This window comes from Myotis brandtii, unplaced genomic scaffold (assembly GCF_000412655.1).
Source record: "Myotis brandtii unplaced genomic scaffold, ASM41265v1 scaffold185, whole genome shotgun sequence".
In the NCBI taxonomy this organism is placed as follows: Eukaryota; Metazoa; Chordata; class Mammalia; order Chiroptera; family Vespertilionidae; genus Myotis; species Myotis brandtii.
This window is the reverse complement of record NW_005356870.1, coordinates 9213741-9236420: the sequence shown is the minus strand read 5'-3', so window position 1 is coordinate 9236420 and position 22680 is coordinate 9213741. Positions and strand designations below refer to the sequence as shown.

The window sequence follows — 22680 nt, the reverse complement described above, 5'->3', positions numbered from 1 at the left end:
CCCCTCCTGTCTGTCTGTCTGTCCTCCCTTCACCCCACTGGCAGTGGCGAGCTTCAGCCTAGAAGCTCTTCTGCTTTCTAGTTCTGATTTGAGCATTTGGATGGGCTAAACTATCATTTTCTCTACCCTAAAACCATCATTTTCCTTCCATAACTCCTAATACATATATATATATATATTCCTTACAAAAAGAGAGGTAAGGATTAATTTAACACATTCACCAGTCCCCATTTTCTGTTATCCCACTTATCTGTATTTACCATCAGTGAAGGAAGGCTGGAAAAGTCCGAAGTCAAACTTTCTGAGAAATGAGATCTTCCAGGCTTATATAGTGAGTGGGAGTATGGATTTGTGCGTGAGTTCTGCAATGTACTGTTGGTAATTCTGTTGGTAATTCTGGTGAAGAGTAGGATGTTCTGATTTTAATTTATGTTTATCAAATTACTTTGCCTTTTTAAAACTATTAACCTTTCAGTATATTATTATTATTGTCATATTACGTTATATGGCTTTTAAAATGTGTTTTTTCCTAAAGTTTGTATGCTCTGGTGATTTGTTTTCAATATAGTCTAATATTTTGTTGTTTAGTGCTGTATTTTTTAAATAAGTTGAGATCAGTTCAAATGAAGTACAAGCTAAATCCATTTGTTCTTCTCTCTGGTCTTCCCTGCCCCTTCTGGGTCTTAGCTTCTCCCTACTTGGCTGCCCTCAGAGACACCTGGCCAATCAGAGCCCCCTCTCCTTATGGGCCCTGCACTGATTGGTCACCATGGAAAAGGGTGATCTTCACTGGGAACCTGGCTCTTTTTCACTGTTTAATTCTGTACTATTAGGTTTGAAATCTGGTCACTGAAGAACTGAGATATCCCAGCTGTGTGTGAATGTTATGAATTTAGGACATTGAACAAGTCAAATGTCATCTTTCTCTTTTTTCATCTCCAGTCACTGCTTCGACCGCCTGTGAGAAATTAGAAAAAGCCAGGAATGAGTTGCAAGCAGCTTATGAAGGATTTGTCCAGAAGCTGAACCAGCAGCACCAGACGGATCTCACCGAGCTAGAGAATCGGCTCAAAGAGTTCTACACCGAGGAGTGTGAGAAGCTCCAGAACATTTACATTGAAGAAGCAGAGAAGTACAAAACTCAGCTGCAAGAGCAGGTCTGTGCGTTAGGGACCAGGATGTCCTTGGCTCTTTACTTGAATTTTATTTGTTTGATGATCCACTTCCTTTATGAACTTCTCTTTGTTGAATATTCCTTTTTATTTATTTAAAAATGTGAAAAGGGTGTTTTTTTTTTAATTTTTTTTATTGATTTTAGAGAGGAAGGGAGAGGGAGAGAGAGAAACATCAATGATGAGAGAGAATCATTGATTGGCTGCCTCCTGCACGCCCCCTACTGGGGATCGAGCCCGTGACCCAGGCATGTGCCCTTGACAGGAATTGAACCTAGGACCCTTCAGTCCACAGACTGACGCTCTATCCACTGAGCCAAACCAGCTAGGGCAAAAAGGGTTTTTAAATTAATTTTTTTCTTATGATGAAAGCAATGTACATGTGTTGAGCAAAAGGGAAGGAAAAAGATAAAATTAAAAACAACCCTTTATCTTATTACCTAGGAATAATCCCTTTGTGACCATTCTGTTGTGCTGCTAAATTTGGGGTTGAATTTCTTTATTTTTTTAAAAATGGCCCTTGTTTAATAACCCATAATTTTCACCTATTAGTATATTAAAAGCTGCTCTTTAATTTCCTTGTTCCCTTTTTAAATCTGTTTAACATTCAGCAAATATTTAGAGTACCTACTATACGCCATGTGCTAGGGACTGAGGATATAGAGGCCACCATGGCAGGGGTGGAGCCAGTGTCCTGTTACCGGGACACACCCCCTCATTCCTTGTGATGGATTCGCCATGTCCGTCAGTGCGCCCTGGCGAGCTGTGTGTCTGATCCTGAGTGGGATAGAGTGAAGGCCTGGGAGTGGCAAATTCAGATGGGGTTGGTCTTGACATGCGTTAGGTAGGCCTTCAACTTGAATTCAAGTTTATGTGTCAAGATTCCTACTGTTACTACTTACTGTTCAACTTAGGACTTCTGATTCTACTGGTAAACTGTTGTTTTGTTGTGTTTTTTTCTTACAGTTTGACAACTTAAGTGCTGCCCATGAAACCTCGAAGTTGGAAATTGAAGCTAGCCACTCAGACGAAGTGGAATTACTGAAGAAGGCCTATGAAACCTCCCTTTCAGGCAAGATTGCTTGTTTTCAGTTTAAATAGAATAAGATCTAATGGAACGGCATGATATGTTTTAAAGAGGACATGATTCATCACTTCCTCCTCCAGAGAATGCAGTTTGGGGTGTTTTGGCTTGTTTTTGCATTGTTCATTGTTAGCCATGTCCTTTCCCCTAAGGGTGCAAATAATAGTTTGTTATAAATGACAGCATTTTAGGAAGTAGGCAAGCTTTTAAAGAACTTAAAGGCCCTTTAGGAACGTCGTATTTGACCACCTTAAGTTCTGGGACATGGAGGTGTGAGTTCATATCCTGGCTGTGGTATGGGGTCCATGCTGAGTACTCTTGCTCACCAGCACACCTACACACCGACACCACCGTGAAAAGGGAGATGGCTCTTGTTGAATGAAGAATCTTTATTATGTCACCACGATTGGGAGGGTCCAAGTGGAAGGAAAAGAATAAGAAGCTGTTTCTTTCAGAACATAGTTGGCCGTGTAGCCCAAGTTGTTACACTAAACTCATTGTATCCTACAGAGCAGCGTGTGGATGGGTGGTAAGGACTGGCTGTGTGACCTTCAGCCAAGGCCTTTTTCATCAGGAAGTACAGCCGGCCGGTGTGGCTCACTGGCTGAGAATTGACCCCTGAACCTGGAGGTCACAGTTCAATTCCCAGCAGGGCACACGCTCAGGTTGCAGTCTCGACTCCCAGTAGGGGGCGTGCAAGAGGCAGCCGATCAGTGATTCTCTCGCATCATCGATGTTTTTCTCTCTCTCTCCCTTCCTCTCTCTGAAGTCAATAAAAATATTTAAAAATTTTAGAAAACAGAGTTGTTGTGTGAAGTCCCAGATGATAACATGTAAAAGTGACTGGCCCAGGGTAGACATTTAGTAAACATTGTTTTCCTTCCTTCCTCCTAGAAATGGGTTTAAGTTTAGATTTCTGTTTGGTTCATGACATGCAAATGGAGAACACAGGAGCTCCAGGGCGGGGGGCTGCAGGCCAGGGTTCGAGGCCCGTCCCTCAGAGTCTGCTCTGTGTCCCCTACGCGCTCCTGGCCCCTGTGGGCCTCAGTGATCGCAGTAATAAACGGGGACTATGTGCCTTTCTCGCCTCACAGGGGTGATCCGAGAACAGGTTGATTTATATGAAAACATCGCACAAATATGAGGCAGCAGCCATATTGGTTTGTCACCAACTCTTAAGAATATGTGCTTAACAACTACAGAACACAGTGACCTCATAGGACATTAAAAATATCACTTCTTTCCAGAAATCAAGAAAAGCCATGAATTAGAAAAGAAATCACTTGAGGATTTGCTTTCTGAGAAGCAGGAATCCCTAGAGGTGGGTACATCTCAATACAAATAATAATAATAATAATAATAATAATAATAATAGTTCTTGAGCTTTGAGGTGTGTGGGTTTGGGTATGTTTCTGCGCACATTCTGCTGTGTTTCTGGTGTCGGCGTGCCGACTCATGTCCACATTTCATTATTTGTGTTTTAGAAACAAATCACTGATCTGAAGAGTGAAAATGAGGCTTTAAATGAAAAGCTGAAATCAGAAGAACAAAAAAGACTCTCAAGAGAGAAAGCGAATTTAGTAAGTCGCGTGATCCTGCATCACTGCTGAGTTCTTCTCCTCCTTAGCCGCCTTTTCAAGTCGAGTTAAGTTCAGCAGCAGAGAAACAGCAGCGTCTGGAGCCCTCTCAGCTCTTGAGCTGTGCTGTTTAAACTGTGCTGAACGGCTTCTGTGTTTAGTGGTGTGTTTTTAAAATCTTAAACACTGGCATGCAGACGAAGCCCAGTAGACAGGGTGTCCTCCCCAAATGTGTACGTCGTGTTTATTAGAATACATTTCATTTTCATTTAACAGCTACCAGCTGTTAAAGGGTGTATACATTTGGGGGGGATACCCTATATATTGCAAGTGGTCTAAGCTAATACCTACAGGAAGACAAGAAAAGTATCAGTTTAGGGGCAGGCGTTTGTTTGAAGTCTTCACTTTTTTTTTTTAACTGACTGCTATATTGAGATATAATTTATATACCTTATAAAATGTGCAATTCGGTGGTTTTTAGTATATTCACAGAGTTGTGTTGGTCCCCAGTATCTAATTCCAGAACATTTGTATCAGCCCTAAAGAACCTTGTACTCATTAGCAGTCAGCCCCTCTCTCCCCACAAAGCCCCAGGGAGTCACCAGGCTACTTCCTGTCTGTGTGGCTTTGCCTCTTCATTTAAGCGGAATCGTGTCTGTGGCCTCCTGCATCTGGCTTCTTCCACGGAGCGTCCGTTCTCGGCGTCCGTGCATGTTACAGCAGGTATAGGGACCTCATGCCTTTTCTTGGCCGAACAGTATTTCCTTGTATGATTGCTCCTCCCTTTTGAAAAGTACAAAACTTTTTTCTCTTGTAAGCTCAACTTGCTCTTGTAGCTTGTACCCTCACTCCCCTGCCTCGCTCCTTTTTTTTGGAGAAAAAAAAAGTTTATTGCTTGTGTTTTGACAACTACTGTTCATAGCCTGCTGCCCTGAGGCTGGAAGCAGAGCTCAGGAAGTCCCTGGTGGGGGGTGGAGGGGGGCGTCTCCCACTGTCCATCTGTGTCATACGTTTTAGACGGTTCACTTGAATTTCCGTAAGTAAAGCAAGGAGTCGGGGCATCTCCCCTGGGGTTGGGCTCTAAGAAGGCGTCTCCCCTTACGTGGCGTTTATTTGATAGACTTTGGGTAGTACCTGTGCTATATGCCGGGTCGGTGTTGGGGTGTCACAAAATAAAATGACAGGGCGTCACGCCTGCCCTAGGACGGCCAGGCCAGCGCAGTCCCATCACACTAAAAACCCAAAAGACGCAGGACGGTACCATCATCCCTGTGGTTTTCCAGAGAGCCCTGCGTATGCACCGTCTTTTCATTCCTGGGCAGGTGCTGACCTTGGTGAGAGAGAACTCTTATTCCCTTTCGTCCCCCCAAACACCAGTGGTGGGCTTGGAGACACCCCGTTTCTGGTCAGAATTCTGTTTTCTATTGTTAAGCAATATTTTTGCTCCTACTTCCGATAAAACACTTGGTGCTGCCAGTATCTTCTCCACATTAAGTTGCTGATAAGTGCGTGAAATGCTTGTTTTCAGATATGAGATGTTTTATGTCATCCTTATAACCGGCGACTTTGAGGTTAACGTTATCCTAACCAGTCCTTTCACCTTTTTTCTTTGAAACCACGGTAAGGAGGTAGAAGCTTCCTGCCACTTTGTCTAATTCCTGTCTAATCAGAGATTTTTATTTTTTTTATTAAGAATGTGGGATTGCATTTCATGACCTGCTATGTCTTTCCCAGAAAAACCCTCAGATCATGTACCTGGAGCAGGAGCTGGAGAGCCTGAAGGCCGTGCTGGAGATCAAGAACGAGAAGCTGCACCAGCAGGACGTGAAGCTGATGAAAATGGAGAAGCTGGTACGTTTCTGTCGGCGCCTCCCCCAAGGGCCTGGCGTCTGGGAAGCGGGAACCCGGCTGTGACCTAGAACCTGTGACCTAGAACCGGGGGCTGTTGTAACTGCTCCTGAAGCTATTTGGAAATATAGCTCAGGCAAAAGAGGTTCCATTTCCCTTTCTGTGCTTGCTCCAGGCTGGCCATTGCTGCCTTCGGCAACACTCCCCCCCCCTCCCCGCCCCCACAAGGAACAGGTAAAGCAGCAGGGGGTCCTTGGGAAACCCACACCTACGGAACTGGCTCCCCTTCCAGGGGAGGTGAAAGAGGTTCCGTTTCCCTTTCTGTGCTTGCTCCAGGCTGGCCATTGCTGCCTTCGGCAACACTCCCCCCCCTCCCCGCCCCCACAAGGAACAGGTAAAGCAGCAGGGGGTCCTTGGGAAACCCACACCTACGGAACTGGCTCCCCTTCCAGGGGTCTGTGCATCTTGCCCTGCGTGGGAGGAGTTTTCAAATCATGTCCAATCAGTACTTTGATGTTTCTCCTACTCTGGGCAGGTTTCGGGTGCCCCAGAGAGCTAGACATGGGAATTAGTCACAGTGGAGCAGTTGAATCTGGCTACCGAAGTTCTTCGTCGAGCTTCTTGTGAATTAGAATGGGCTCAAAACTGTGCTTTAGTAAAATGAACCCATGGGATAAATAGCACGCACTATGGAGGCTGTGAGTGGAACTTGGTTTGTGGCTCTCGGACAGAGAACTGATGTTCCGAGGCCCCCTTTTCTGACATTCTAGTCTCGTTTTGTAGGACGGTATTTCATTTGACTGACTTGTCCAGAGCATTTTCTGGATAGTATGATACGTTACGAACAATAGGATCCCACACTCAGAGCCACGGTCAAAGTAGAGTCGTCGTACGGTACAATGACAGGGACTTAGAATTAACTGTGACAGAGCCGTGATGTCATCTCCTAAGCAAGTAATACAATCTTACCTTTAGAAAGCGCTCTGGGAGGTAATCAGCTCCCCAGCATGTTAAATGTCTTCTGGGATTTTATCCTTTAACCTCCCAGCCGATCAATGTGTGTCTTCCTTGAAATTGAGCCTGGGCAGGCCAGCAAGGAGGCCAAATGGGCCTTCACCTCAACTGAGCGGGGAGGCTCTCTGTGCTGGTGTTTCTCTCATTGGACGCTCTTTTTGTAAATTGCTGCTTTGTGGGGCCACTGAGAGGTAAATGGATGCTGAAGAGGAAACCGTGTTTAAGGCCACATCAAACATCACCCAGAGCGGTGACCTGCTGTTGGCCTTAGAGTTTTCATCAAACGTGGGAATGTATTTTTTGCAAGACAGACCATTAGAAGGGTTGGTGCCCTTGATAAATGCCGGCCTATGTCTGGCTGCTGCTTTTGTTTTACCACCTTGAACCCAAGAGGCACGGCCCCATGGTTGCCCAGGTCAGGACCCCAGTGCTTGGAGGGGTTGGGAGGAACCTCTAAAACGGCGTGACATAGACTAACTCAGTCACCCCCTTGTGTTCATTGTTCAAGTGGTTCTTGAAATCTGACAACACATTTAAAAACAACAACAACAAAAAAACCCCCTAGATCAAGCATGTCAAACTCGGGGCCGGTGGGCCGCATGCCTCATTTATAACTCCCGCCAGCCGGGAGTTTGACATGCTTGACCTAGATGCTCTGCTTTGCTGCTGCAGATTCTATTTTGCAATGTGTCTGTGGATAGGTATTTCACTATATTTAAACTTGCCTCAATTGGATCTCTCCAGTGTGTGCTGGTGGCAGGAACGTGCCGTAGGAAATGAGGGCTTTGTTTCCCTGTTTTTGATGTCTAACCGTTGGCATGCTTGTTCGCCCCCAGGAGGACAACAACACAGCGCTGGTCGACAAACTGAAGCGATGTCAGCAGGAGAACGAGGAGTTAAAAGCTCGGATAGACAAACACATTGCAATTTCAAGGTAAAGAGAAAACAGTCCAGTTTTTCCCATCTCCTCCTCCTACGTTTAGTGCCACTGGACCTCACACCCGCCCAGGCGCCTCCTGGGAGCGGGATTGCAGAGGGTGGTGGAGCAGGTGCTGGTTTCTACCTGGGAAGCGTGATGGTGGCACTTCATGGCCTGACTGTGGGGGCCTGGGCTGGGCGCTGAGACCTAAGCAGGCCAGCCTCCCCCCAGAGCCCCTGGCTTAGTGATGCTGAGATGCCTTCAGAGAGAGAACATCACAGGACCCAATGGGGAACCGCCCCACACAGGACAATCACGTGACATTCAGATGATCTGTGGGAGCGTCACGGAGCCTCCTGTGACATTGGCCCCAAAGAGCAGCTTTCTCTTTGGCTCCCACTTCCTGGGTTTCTTAGGCAGCCAATACCCATGCCCAGTAGCCCTGGGCAGGACTGCCTTTTATTATTTCAAAGGGGTCATTTTTCTGGACTCTCAAATTTAAAAAGGCAAGAACATTTTTTTTCAAGTACATTTTTTAGAAATTCAGATCCATGCTCAGCTGGGTGTGGCTCAGTGGTTGAGCGTTGACCTATGAGTCAGGAGGTCATGGTTCGAGTCCTGGTCAGGGCACATGCCTGGGTTGCAAGCTGATCCCCCGTAGGGGGCGTGCAGGAGGCAGCCGATCAATGACTCTCATCATTGATATTTCTTTCTCTCTCCCTTCCTCTCTGAAATCAATAAAAATAAAGACCCATGTGGTTTCTGGCTCCTTTTTTTGTCTTTAAGGCAACTGTCCAACGAGCAGGCCACCCTGCAGGAGTGGCTGGAGAAGGAGTCGAAAGTCAACAAGCGCCTGTCCATGGAGAACGAGGAGCTGCTGTGGAAGCTACACAACGGGGACCTGTGCGGCTCTGACAGGTCCCCCACATCCCCCGCCATCCCTTTCCAGTCGCCCCGCAATTCCGGCTCCTTCCCCAGCCCCAGCGTGTCGCCCAGATGACGCTTCTGCACGCGGGAGACTGTCTGAGAGCACCGTCACAGGTCCGCAGGGCTGACCCTCACCGTGGTCCAGGGATCAAGAGCCACATGGGCCGACGTGTCGTTACCGCCCTAGAACTGGAAAGTCTTGACCCCCTGCATCGGCTCCCTGCGAGACCGGAGCTCAGGAGGAACACGTGGCTCTCTGGCCAAGGGACTCCTCCCCAAAGGATTTCGGAATCGATCTGCACGGACATTTGCACAAAGCACTTAAAGAACATTGCCTTTTCCACGTAAGCATAAGGGGAAAAACTCTCAGGGGCCTCTTAAGATAAAGATTTATAACCTTTATAATGTTCTTTGCCACAGGCACCTTCTTGTGATTTTTATTTGGGGGATGTGTGAATAAAAGGGATGTAGCGAGTGTCCTGTGTCTGATGCTGCCTCCTTTGCTGTGTTCTGCAAGTCAAAAGCTGCGTATTTCTGGGTCTGTACTAATCAGCTAAGTCAGTGTATGCATCTCTGCAAAAAGCCATAGAAGGAAGAGCAATCGTTGCTTGAATGATGACGCTCTCTGCCACCCACTCCGCTCCGCCCTTTGACACGGGGTGGGGTGGGGAGTGACAGGAAGCGTTCCGACTGGTCCGTGTCTGTGCAGTGTCTGTATCCTTTGGAAGTTTCTTGGCATTCTTTCAGTGTTCAGCCATGTCGGTTAAAACTAACAAGTTTGTGTTTTTTTTCTGTAGACTTTTAACGTTCCCATGTGAACCTAACATTTTACTACGATCCATTTTCTCAGGCTACGAGCAAATGTAAAACCCAAATTTTTCTAAAATTCCGTATAAAGAAAAGGGGCGGCAGCAGTGGATTGCTCCTGCCTTACGTTTACCCGTTTACCGTGACCTAAGCTGTCCTCACTGATGTCAACTATTGTCTTTTCCCCTGATCCTCGCCTCCTCCCTTTCCTTCCTTCCCCAGCCAGAGCCACAAAGGCAACCCTCCTACCTCCTTCCTATTGTTCTCTGGGACAAGGATAGTGGCATATGCTTTTCCAGAGCCAGCTCATCCTCAAGGTGCTGACACCATGCTCCAAATAAGCCACAGCCTGGACCTGAGAGTACAAGTTTTGGGAAACCCTAGAAGGAATAAAGAACGAGAGAGTCATTGGCTCGTGTTTATCGATGAACAGGAGTACCTTGATGAAACCAACGATGCAGCATTTCATAAAAGATAACGCCAAGTTCCCATGTACCCTTTGAGGAACCCTTCTGTCTTTGGGGAGGTAGAATGGCCAGCTTCCGAGTAGAAAATGTGGCTTTTCCTACTCGTAGGACTCTCCTCCAGGTTGCATTTCAGTTTCTCTTCCAAACTTCACTTATTACCTCCCCTAGTTCTCACACTTTGGGGGAGGGTGGAGGAAGCACTGTGGCTTTCCCCCGCCCCCCCCTGCATGTGTCAATATGGTGATGTCAGTATTTACTAATCTGCATCGCTGAGGTTTGATGGCTGTACCAATAGCCCCCATGGTAAGAACAGATTCAGGATACTAGAGGGGGGTCTGTGAGTCATCATTACATGTACATTACATAACAAATTAATATTCATGATGCATGGTGTTTTCTTTTTAATTATTAGTGATTGTGTCTGAAGTCTAAGCTTCACTAGTGTAGTGTGTATGTTACCTTCCGTGTGTGCTTCTGATGAACGGGAATAGGCCCACTGCCACCTTCCGAGATCTCTCTCTGCTTACCCTTTCCAGTTGTGCTCAGTGTCATTAGCCGAAGTTGGATTTGACATCCGTGCCCGCGCATGGTAAATCTTGTGCTGATCCCTGCTCTCCTCCATACCCTTTAGGTGTCCGGGGAAATCAATCTTACACAGTTAGTATAAAGTGTCTTCAGAGACAACTGGAGGGAAGGTAGGAAACAACACGGAGAACCTGAAGATTGTTTTCAAACCAAATGTTTCATGTAGGATGTACAATGTCGGCACGTCGTACCGTATACGGATGTGTAAAAACTGTAATTGTGCTCAGTTTATAATGATGCAAAGTGTATTTTTACCTTGATTAAATAAACAATGCTGGAATATTTAATATAAGAAGTGCAACCTGTGACATCCTTCTCTCTCCCAGGGGCTGCCCAGCTCACAGCCCTTCTCACAGCCCAGGCGTCGACGCTGCGCCGCCTCCTCAGCCATTTCCCAGGAATTTCCAACGCAACCACAAAACAGGCCATGGGCTGAAATTTGGCTCACAGAGCTAAGCTCAGAATGAAGCTTCTCTTTTCTAAATTCAAAGCTGTGTGTTTTGGAGGAATAACTTTTGACTGGTTTTAACAATTTCTGCTCTTTAAGGTGAGAAAACTATGGTCTAAATATTTTTTTTTGCAGATGCTACAAAAGGTCTAAATGAAGTTGAATTTTCCTTGATCAGCATACCTATTTTATATTGAAAATTAAACTTTTAAACACACATGCTGTAAATCTTTCTGAATGTACTAATCTAGAACTAGTTACTTCTGAGTGCAGCCTTTTTTATTTTTAATAAAAAGCAAGTTTCTATGATTTTTTTTGGATACTTTCATATCATAGTCCATATATAGTTACTACATTTTTTAGATGCTCACGTATTGCGATTAAAATCAAATGGAAATTAAGGTTAACCCAAACATCACTACCAACAAGTCCTTCTGCCAACCTAAAACACGAGCACTTAGGCCAGTTTTAAATTTATTTTACAAAAACTTGATCATTTAATAGAGATGATTATATAGAGTTGTTCACATATATGCTCTCTAAGTATAAAAACCAGAAACGCATATACGTAGGTAAGCAATCAGAAGACATGCTTTCTGTCCGAGGAGTTAACACGTCTATTATTAGACCGGGCGACTTCCTGTGTGTTTGGATGTCTGGGTCTTACTCACGAGGCAGGGACTGGGGTTTGGCGCTGGACATCAGCCTCTGGCAAAGCCCGAGTCACAAGGACGCCCGAGCTGGTGGTGTGCGCACGTGGGCTTCCCGTCAGTCCATTGCACTGCGTTTTCCAAGTCAGGAAAACTCAACAGTGGTAGCTACTGTGGTCTGTCCTTGGAGATTCTGGGCCGTGCAAATGTAATATCCCGCGTCAATGGTCTCAAAGTCTTCCACCGTCACGACGCTCTGGGAGATCCTGGTGGTGTGGCCCAGGCCTCTGTGGATCAGCCTCCAGGTGTCCTGGATCGTCACGGGCCTTTCATCCTGTGTAATGACACCCGCAGGGATGAAGCAAGGAGGACACGTGGCTATAAACAGGTCCCAGCCACTCAACACGGAGCCATGCTCAGAAAACACTGGTCTGCGAGGCCCACGGGTGCTTCCGCACTGTGTAAGCATTTTCAGCGGCATGTTTTTCAAAGCACAGTCTGGGATTTCATTACACTGTTGGACTCTCTCTGCCCTTTTCTTTAGTAAATTTTTAAAAAATATATTGCATTTATTTCAGAAAGGAGGGGAAAGGGAAAGAGATGTAGAAACATCAATGATGAGAGAGAATCACTGATCAGCTGCCTCCTGCACACCCCACGCTGGGGATCGAGCCCACAACCAGGGCATGTGCCCTGACCGGGAATCAAACCATGACTTCCTGGTTCATAGACAGACACTCAACCATGCCGCCTGGGCTCTTTAGTAAATTTCTACTGAATATAAGATTGATTCTTTTGGAACTCCAAGGAGGTACACCTTGTATTACTCAAAAAGACGTAGATAAAATTTTCCACACTTCTCTACATTGCCCACGTTCACCCTCTCACTCACTGGTTCTTATTTACAGACTTTCTGGTCAAAAAGAGCCCAGAGCACTCCCCATGCAAGTGAATAAAAGCTCCCAATTGTTCAGATTTGGAAGAAAGAGAGGGATGATGTCAAATGTGGGAGAAAAGTTCTACCAGGAATGGATAATGTGACGCCCTAAATGACGTAACTCCCTATTCCAGAAGGTCAGATGGACACCTTTGAGAGGCTTCATCCAAATCCGGTGATAAGAACGTAGTATTTTCTGGATTAGCTTAACAACTGTAATATAGTGTAACTCCATTAATCCCCCTTCTGCTCATAAAATAATAATTAGCAATGCAAAAGAAATCTCTATTGAAAACCATTCATGTTTTCTAATTGTGACAACTGTGTAAAAGCAAGTAAGGTACCAGAGCCCGGAAAATACCATTCTCCGGGGATAATTATTTTCCACCAATCACAGCCCATAGAGCCAGAAGGGTATTGGCTACTGAGTACATCTCAAGAGGCCAAATCTCTTCTGGCAACAAAGGGATCGTTCCATGTTGGTAGCAGAGCTGTTTCTATTAGTGAGCAGAGCACGCACGGAGGCTAAATAATAAGCTGGAGTTGCTTTTATGGGAAATCTATTTTAAAAAGATCTCTGGCCTCATGGCACCTTTTGGACAGGGCCTGTGGATGTCTGCTCAGAGCTCCTCACCACGGGTACAGCTTGTGTGCAAGACAGAAAGGCACCAGAAGGAAGTTAGATTGGCCTCTAATTGACTCAGAATTCAGACTGAAGGTTGAGGTTGGGGTGGAGAAAGAAGGAGGCCCCTCCTGTCCCTTTCAAGCCCCTGTTCCTTCTTATTTAAGGATTATGAAGATCAGCCCAGCTGGCGTGGCTTGGTGGTTGAGCATCAACCTATGAACGAGCAGGTCACGGTTCAATTCCAGGCCAGGCACATGCCCAGCATCAACCTATGAACGAGGAGGTCACGGTTCAATTCCAGGCCAGGCACATGCCTGGGTTATGGGCTCGATCCCCCGTGTGGGTTGTGCAGGAGGCAACCAATCAATGATTCTCTCTCATCATTGATGTTTCTATCTCTCTTGCCCTCTCCTCAAAAATTGATAAAAAATATATTTAAAAAGAATTATGAAGATAAATCACATGTGAAGAGGGTACACTGAGTGAATTACCTGATGGAACCCAGTCACCTTTTCTATTAAGAAAAAAAGCCATTTGTAAATATACTGAAACATCTTAGAACAGTGGTCGCCAACTGGTGGTCCGTGGACCATTAGTGGCCCGTGAGGTCCGAAAGGTTGGCGACCGCTGTCTCAGAGGACAACCAGCAAGCCCTGGCACCTACCTTAGTCCCACACATTTCTTGCACCTCGTACGTTAAGGTCTTTATCAGTGGCAGGTGGGGGAGAGAGAGACAAACCTAAACTTGAACAACTGGCTGAGTGAGGGTAAGGTCTTACCTTCTGGCCTGGGTAGATCCACCTGAACTCCACCTCGACGTCAGGCTCCCCGAGGACAGTGCAGAGGACACTGATGTCGTCCCCACTGTTGACTCTGTTTGAAGATGCCAGGATGGTTGTGGAGGGAGGGCCACTGGGAACTGTATTAAGTAGGAGACAGGGAAAGTGAGATGGAATTCATAAGTGCAACACTGAAGACAAACCTACAGGCACATTCTTTTCTTTGGACGGATGGGTCACATTTCCGCCTCGCCCAGTGAGCACCAGGCCGCCTCCACCCCACCACTTTCGGATTCTTCGAAGCCTCCTCTTTCTCTACCTTGGTGGTCCGAATGGGGTCAGCACCCAGAACTCCCCAGGCCCAGCCATTTCCCTTGTGATTAGGGGAGGAGGCTAAAAGGTCTGCCAGGGGTTCATCTGAAGGTCATGGTCACAGACAAGGAAGCACTAGTAGAACATTCTAGAAATAGTGGTGCAATAAAGGAGCCATTAAGAACAGCATTCTGTGCCTCCTAATTTCCATCCATACTCAGGAACAGCAGTGCCTGCTACTAACCAGCTGGAAGCCACTGAAATCTAGGCACTGGTAGGAAACACCCTTACCTTCTGCGTAGAGGAGTTGATACTTGACAGAGATCTGCGACTTGCCCCCGGCCTCCGCCTTGCAGTAGACCACCCCCTGGTGGTCAGAATGAGGTTGCAGGTATACAAAGCCTCTCTTCATGTCATAAACAATGTCTGTTCCATTGGCCGGGATTTCCTTGGCCGGGAACTCCCTGTGGAGCGTGACTTTGGCTGACAGGACGGTCACTCGACAAGGAACCACAGCCTGTCTGTCCGGGTTCAGGTAGACAACATCAAAGTAACTGGGAGAAGGTACAAAGAGTTCTCCTTTCTCTGCAAAGCAAGAGACACGGGCTTACTTGTTCTGGAGGAGCAAGGTAAAGAACACTTTATGGATTCACGACTCCAGGGCACAAAAATGAGAGGAGACAGACAATATACTCAGAATACTGAGTCCTCATGAGTAGAAAAAGCTATTTTTAAATAATTTTCCTCTTTCTGAAAAAGGATGCTATTATTTCCCATCTCCTTAAGGGAAAGAGGCAGCTGGTCGATGTTTCTCTCTCATCGATGTTTCTAACTCTCTATCACTCTCCCTTCCTCTCTGTAAAAAATCAATAAAATATATTTTTAAAAAAAAATGAGAGGAGACTGACAATATACTCAGAATACAGAGTCCTTATAAGTAGAAAAAGCTATTTTTAAATAATTTTCCTCTTTCTGAAAAAGGATGCTATTATTTCCCATCTCCTTAAGGGAAATAAAATAGGTCTTAGTTCAAGCCCAACTCAGGCCCATGGGTTACTCCCTGAGGAAGCAGGGGAGGAGACTGACGTCCATACGACCAGAGCAGCCTTAAGACCTGGAAACAATCCGCTGTCTCTCTGGAGAAATTAGCCCCGTGACCTGCTCAGGAAGTGCTGTTGGGGCGGATCCCAGCACAGCAGAGCTCCCCCGAGAATCCAGCCCAGTGCACCTCATTCCTGCCAAGGCCCACGGAGAGGGAATGGAGAAGAGACAGATGAGGAACCTGCTACCGCTAACCTCATGTTCTGAGCTCAGCTTGGCTGCCTCAGGGCTGGGGACCTCCAGCCAGTTTCTTATACCCCTGTTCCCTCTGAAGTTTTAAGCACAGAAAACGGCATTTTTATCTTACAGAAATGAGGAGAAAATGGCATTTTTATCTTACAGAAATGAGGACTGGTATGCCCCGCCTTTCCTTAGTACAGAGGACTCTGAGTTGAGGTTTATTTTTTGTTTGTTTTCGGCATGGCACGTTAAATCTTTTGTTTTCTATACTATGAGAGGATATTATCGTAATTAAGAGAAGTCATTTAACTTAATTACACCCCAACACTTGTTCAATTGTTTCCCATGTTTTTCCTGCAATGCTCCTGAAACAACCAATTATTCTTGGCTCTCTCCTCCACTACCCTTCTTTGTGCGACAGTCCATGTGATGTGTTAGGTCAGGGACAGAATTTCTGGATATATCATCAAATGTCTTCATGAGCCAAGACTTCTTTGCAATGGGTGCAACTTAACTAACATGGAGGTCCTTCCCCCTGGCTCTGGCTAAGGTCAAGGAAGAGTACGCCGTGACTCAGAGAGGCCCTGTCTTTTCTAGGCTTTATGTCAGCCTGGGTGGTTCATGCCACTTCATGAGAAACTGGCTTTCAGGCGTAGGCAAGGGGCACCTAACAGTCCTGTATTCACAAAGAGCAAATCTGCGTGGCCTTGGATATGTCATCCCCATTGTAAAGAGAAGAATCCAGAGTGGACAGTACTCAAGATATCTTTTTGGCCAAAACAGTTAAGAAGTTTATGACTGCAAGGTTTAGAAGCACCTTCTGTTTTAAGGTTTTGTAGAGAAAATGGAACCAGTGAGCAAAGCCAGTAGGATAACAATCAGAATTCCACAACACAAAAATGTGGTCTTACTTGGACATGCTTTGAAAAGAAGTGACCACACCGGTTGCTTTAACAAACAGAAAAAAATTTCACTTATAATCAGTACATTCCATCTACCCAAAAAAGTATGTTAAAGTTCAAAGAATTGTAGATGACATATGCCCCTTGCAAATATGTTTGCATCTACTTGAGCAGATAAAAAATATTACTTTATGCCCTAACTGGTTTGGCTCAGTGGATAGAGCGTCGGCCTGCGGACTCAAGGGTCCCAGGTTCGATTCCAGTCAAGGGCATGTACCTTGGTTGCGGGCACATCCCCAGTGGGGAGTGTGCAGGAGGCAGCTGATCGATGTTTCTCTCTCATCGATGTTTCTAACTCTCTATCCCTCTCCCTTCCTATCTGTAAAAAATCAATAAAAAAATATTACTTTAAGAAAACTAAACACATGAAAATTTAGATTTCCAAAATAATTACTTCATAGGCTATAAGCTAAAATCCAAATGATTACAACTCCATACAATGCCCCTTAGTGTGGTTTGACTGCATGTGAAGACTGGAGCCCAAGCCCTTTGCCACGAGAAAGGCCTATTGTCAGTCATGTTCTCCTTCTTGATCTGGTGGCAGTTCCGTGTGGCTTGAGGGTGATTTATTTGAGCTGTATAGCTATGATGTGTGTACTTTCCTCTGTTATACTTCAATAAAAAGTTAGAGAGGGGGGAAAAACGCATGAGTGCCTCCTGGATAAGATTAAATATAATATGTGACAGTCGCACAAATTCACACAAAAATCGCACAAATGACCAACAATCAAAAGGAAGCTTCACAGTGTTTGCAATCGAGCTCCAGGGAACAGGCGAACATAATGAATGCCAGACGTTTCTCTGTGTGGGCAGAGGGGAAGCATATGTTCTGAAGGGAGCCAGCGCCAGCCGCGGAACGCTCAGCTCTCATCACAGCCCGTCCTGGTTTTGCAGATTCACCCAGGCCTGAGAAGACAAACTGCTAAACCCTACACTGAAAATCCAGCTGGACTCTTCACTTGTGTTGAGGAATGAGAAAATGCTACAACACATTGGTCCCCCCCCACACACACACCCCTCAATCCCCACACATACACTTTTGATTGATTTCAGAGAGGAAGGGAGAGGGGCAGAGAGAGAGAAACATCAATGACGAGAGAGAATCATTGATTGGCTGCCTCCTACACGCCCCCTACTGGGGATTGAGCCCGCAACCCGGGCATGTGCCCTGACCAGGAATCGAACTGTGACCTCCTGGTTCATAGGTCGATGCTCAACGTAATATTTATGTTGAAATAAATATTAAGTTGGGGGTGTTCCTTTGATTCACAAAGGGGCTTCCCTGAATTGAGGGAGAAGACCTGCCTCTAAAACTCAGAGCCCAGGACCCTAATAGGACATTTTGCTCAAGGGAGGTCTTCAGTTCAAAAATCTCAGTTCAAAAACCAATGTTTTGGGAAGACACAACAGGGCTAACCCTGACAGAAAAGTCCTCATTCTGTCATTTGAAATAGGCTATCAGTCCTCATCCAAACAACAGGCCCTGATTAGTCTTAGTTGCCTTTTCCACTGTGGCTTCCCAGGGCGGTATAACACTAAGGCACGTGGGCTTTCTGCGTGGCACATTCCAGAATGAGGATCAGAAGGGATTACCTGTGAACAACTGCGAGCAGTTCTCCTGACACCACCAGTTATGCTAGCTAGTGCCTGTCTGTCTGCCCATCAATCCACCACCTGGTCTTCAAAACGGGCCAGGGCAGTAAGAACATTGGATCCTGGGTCAGAAAAGCAGGGCTGGACTCTTTACTCTGCCGCTGTAAGCCATGAAACACCGAGCGGGTCACCTCGCCCTCTGAGTCTCAGCGTCAGCGTCATTATTTCTCAGACAGAGATAATAAACCAGTTTCTACTCAGTTCCCGGGGGCATTTGGAAGTGAAATGAGATCCACGGGCCTCCAGGGCCATGAGAAGCGCTGGCCAGAGAGGTGCTCTCTGGACGGGAAGGGGTTATATGGGAGGTTTTGTTGAAGCACTCATTAATGGCCAGGGCATCAGGTCATTTGAGTCATAGGCCGAAATCACGAAGGTCTGAAAGGCAGATGGATTCAGGAAGTGGACAAATCTCCTGAAAGTGCCTGCCTACGACACTAAGAAAGAATTCTGGCCCAGCTGGCATGGCTCAGTGGTTGAGCGTCCACCTATGAACTAGGAGGTCACGGTTCGATTCCTGGTCAGGGCACGAGCCCGGGTTGCAGGCTCGATCCCCAGTGTGGGGCAGGCAGGAGGCAGTCGATCAATGATTCTCACTGATGTTTCTATCTCTCTCTCCCTCTTCCTTCCTCTCTGAAATCAATTTTTTAAAAAAGGGAAGAATTCTGACTTCACCAGGGGGTGGCCTCTGTAAGGCCCTGAAAACCCTGACCGCTGGGCCCTGGAGAACGCCATCCTCCTCCTCCAAGAGGGAGGGGGCTGCAACCTCCTCTGCAATGCCTTTTCTCTGAGTGCAATTCCACCGGCAAAGCCATACCTAGCACTACAGGAGAGGAGAGTTCACTCTGACCTGCGCCTTCTCAGGCACCTTGCTCAGGCTCAGGGACTGGGGCTGGAGACTCAAGGACCACCACCTCTGGGAACCCAGCCCCTCAACCCTCAGCTCTCAGCACTCACGAGAACAAACACAAGGAGGCCTTTGGCCAGGCATCCTAGGACTGTGGAGGTTCCAGAAAGACCATCACAGATATGAGAGCACGTGACTCAAAGTCAACAGCCGGGCTTTCTGCAATGATGGAGCTGTTCTCTGTCACGTGTCAACTAGGACAGCCACCAGCCGCCACATGTGGCAATGGTGCCCTTGAAACATGTAAGGGCCACGGAGAAACCGAGTTTTAAATTTTGTTTAATTTTAATTCCCACTTAAATGTAAATAGCCCCAGGTGTCCAGTGGCTACCATATTGGACAATGTAGGTACAAACTCTGGAGTCAGACTGTCCTGGGTTCAAATTCTGATAACAGGCATTCCTTGTAGTGTGACCTTAAGGACTTACTTAATCTCTCTAAACCTCAACTTTTCCATTGGGAAAAAGAAGTGGAAATGATGTTAGTACTCACCCTGAAGGGCTGGTGAGAGACTTACCTGAACTAATTGATGGAAAGCATTGAGCCCAGGGCCTGACAGACAGCGGGGGCTCTGACTGTCATTACTGATATTCAGCACACAGTGGAACCTTTACCCTGGGCAAGTCCAGATGTTGGAAGAGTCCACTGAGGCAACAAACCTTTTACCTGTAAAAAAGATGTATGTGGAGCCGGTTTTGGTCTCGTCCTTCGTGCAGATGTAGCCGGTGCAGAGCTGCCCCCAGCAGCTGAACTCGCCGGTGTCGGCCGCGGTGGAGTTGACCAGGGTCAGCTGGCCGTAGCGCTCATGCTGCTTCACACTGTCAACAGAAGCAAAGCCGGTCACACACCCGAGCCTTCGCCCTCTGCTCCCCTGTTCTCATATATAAATGCACACACCCGGGCCTTCATTCTCTGCTCCCCTGTTCTCACATATGAACGCACACACCCGGGCCTAGGCCTTAATTCTCTGCTCCCCTGTTCTCACATATAAATGCACACACCCGGGCCTAGGCCTTAATTCTCTGCTCCCCTGTTCTCACATATAAATGCACACACCCGGGCCTAGGCCTTAATTCTCTGCTCCCCTGTTCTCACATATAAATGCACACACCCGGGCCTAGGCCTTAATTCTCTGCTCCCCTGTTCTCACATATAAATGCACACACCCGGGCCTAGGCCTTAATTCTCTGCTCCCCTGTTCTCACATATAAATGCACACACCCGGGCCTAGGCCTTAATTCTCTGCTCCCCTGTTCTCACATATAAATGCACACACCCGGGCCTAGGCCTTAATTCTCTGCTCCCCTGTTCTCACATATAAATGCACACACCCGGGCCTAGGCCTTAATTCTCTGCTCCCCTGTTCTCACATATAAATGCACACACCCGGGCCTAGGCCTTAATTCTCTGCTCCCCTGTTCTCACATATAAATGCACACACCCGGGCCTAGGCCTTAATTCTCTGCTCCCCTGTTCTCACATATAAATGCACACACCCGGGCCTAGGCCTTAATTCTCTGCTCCCCTGTTCTCACATATAAATGCACACACCCGGGCCTAGGCCTTAATTCTCTGCTCCCCTGTTCTCACATATAAATGCACACACCCGGGCCTAGGCCTTAATTCTCTGCTCCCCTGTTCTCACATATAAATGCACACACCCGGGCCTAGGCCTTAATTCTCTGCTCCCCTGTTCTCACATATAAATGCACACACCCGGGCCTAGGCCTTAATTCTCTGCTCCCCTGTTCTCACATATAAATGCACACACCCGGGCCTAGGCCTTAATTCTCTGCTCCCCTGTTCTCACATATAAATGCACACACCCGGGCCTAGGCCTTAATTCTCTGCTCCCCTGTTCTCACATATAAATGCACACACCCGGGCCTAGGCCTTAATTCTCTGCTCCCCTGTTCTCACATATAAATGCACACACCCGGGCCTAGGCCTTAATTCTCTGCTCCCCTGTTCTCACATATAAATGCACACACCCGGGCCTAGGCCTTAATTCTCTGCTCCCCTGTTCTCACATATAAATGCACACACCCGGGCCCAGGCCTTAATTCTCTGCTCCCCTGTTCTCACATATAAATGCACACACCCGGGCCCAGGCCTTAATTCTCTGCTCGTTATGGCCTGGGACAGTGTTTCCCACTGGGTTAGAGTGTCAACCCTCGTACCAAAGGGTCGTGGGTTCAATTCCTGGTCAAGGGCATGTACCTGGGTTGCAGGTTTGATCCCTGACAACCAATTGATATGTCTCTCTCACATCGATGTTCCTCTCTCCCCCTCTCCCATTCACTCTCTCTAAAAAGCAATGGAAACAATAACCTCAAGTGAGGATTTAAAAAAAAAAAGAGTTATGTTTTCTAAAGGGAGGAAATTCTCTTCCATCTCAGAGCTGGGGTTTCCTTAAGTAAAACCACTGGTCCACTGCGACGCAGGCATGGAAACTCGGCCAGAAAGCCTGGGCCGTGTTCTGCTTTCAGCTTCTGTTTTTAATGACTTCACTGCAGCCACAGTTGACATAAAGGAAATAACCAGTGTTATCAGTGTGCACAATCTCTTTCATCAGCAAGGACAAATCTCTGAATAAAGCTTGGAATCTTCAGGATGCTGCATTATTGTATTAAAAATGAAAACTTTGCATAATTCTCTCAAGATTATGCTAAGTGAAATAAGTCAGACAGAAAAGGACCAAAAAAACCACCTATGATTTCACTCATATGTGGAATATAAAACAAAAAGTAAAATAAGGGGACGGAGGGGTGGGAGGGAAGAGATCAACCAAAGAACTTCTATGCTTCTATGCACATATGCATAACCCATGGACTCAGACAATAGTGGGGTGAAGGCCTGGGGAGGGGATGGAAGTGGGGAGGACGAAGGGTCAATGGGGAAAAAAGGGGGACATCTGTAACACTTTAAACAATAAAAATAATTTAAAAATAAAATAAAAAGTAAAATAAGAACTCGCAAAATAAATAAAAACAAACTCATAGATACAGACAACAGAATGGTGGTGACCAGAGGAGGGAGAGGGAGGGGGAAGGGCCAAGTGAGTGAAGGGGGTCAGATATAGGGGAACAGAAGGAAACTAGACTTTGGGCGTTGAGCACACAAATATCAAATTATAATCTCGTACACCTGAAAATTATATAATGTTGTTAACCAATATTACGCTGATAAACTTAATAATAAAAAATAAAAGTAAGTAAAACCACACACAAAATAAAAATAAAAAACGTATTCCAGTCAAGATGGAAGAGTAGGTAAATGCTATGTCCCCGTCCTCCCACAGCCACATCAAAATTACAACTAAATTATGGAACAACCATCACCGAGACCCATCTGAAGACCAGCTGAACAGAAGTCCTATAACTAAGGATGGAAAGAAAAAGCCACGATGAGGCCACTTCTGGGTATTTATCCAAAGAAATACAGGACACTACTTCGGAAAGATACGTGCACCCCTATGTTCACTGCAGTTTTATCTACAGTAGCCAAGCTGTGGAAGCAACCTAAGTGTCCATCGATAGATGAGGGGATAAAGAAGAAGTGGTACATATATACAATGGAATGTTACTTGGCCATAAAAAAGAATAAAATTTTGCCCTGTGCAACAACATGGATCAGTCTAAAGCAGTGGTTCTCAACCTTCCTAATGCTGCGACCCTTTAATACAGTTCCTCATGTTGTGGTGCCCCCCAACCATAAAATTATTTCCGT

General features: G+C 46.3%; 2 protein-coding genes across 3 annotated transcripts in view; one reads left to right on the top strand and one right to left on the bottom strand.

Moving 5' to 3' along the window:
• MTUS1 (microtubule associated tumor suppressor 1) overlaps nt 1-9016 on the top strand; it is a 62936-nt gene extending 53920 nt beyond the window's left edge. For both annotated transcript variants that reach the window (XM_014537915.1, XM_014537916.1), the window contains exons 4-10: nt 943-1157; nt 2139-2244; nt 3504-3577; nt 3741-3836; nt 5568-5684; nt 7532-7629; nt 8401-9016. In XM_014537915.1, coding sequence (XP_014393401.1) covers nt 943-1157; nt 2139-2244; nt 3504-3577; nt 3741-3836; nt 5568-5684; nt 7532-7629; nt 8401-8614 — 920 coding nt within the window. In that variant the 3' untranslated portion in view covers nt 8615-9016. The remainder of the gene's footprint in view (nt 1-942; nt 1158-2138; nt 2245-3503; nt 3578-3740; nt 3837-5567; nt 5685-7531; nt 7630-8400) is intronic.
• Nucleotides 9017-10623: 1607 nt separating this feature from the next.
• PDGFRL (platelet-derived growth factor receptor-like) overlaps nt 10624-22680 on the bottom strand; it is a 41146-nt gene continuing 29089 nt past the window's right edge. The window contains exons 3-6 of the mRNA XM_014537917.1: nt 19618-19769; nt 14443-14736; nt 13840-13979; nt 10624-11832 (exon numbers count right to left, since the gene is read on the bottom strand). Of these exons, the coding sequence (XP_014393403.1) occupies nt 11644-11832; nt 13840-13979; nt 14443-14736; nt 19618-19769 (775 nt within the window). The 3' untranslated portion in view covers nt 10624-11643. The remainder of the gene's footprint in view (nt 11833-13839; nt 13980-14442; nt 14737-19617; nt 19770-22680) is intronic.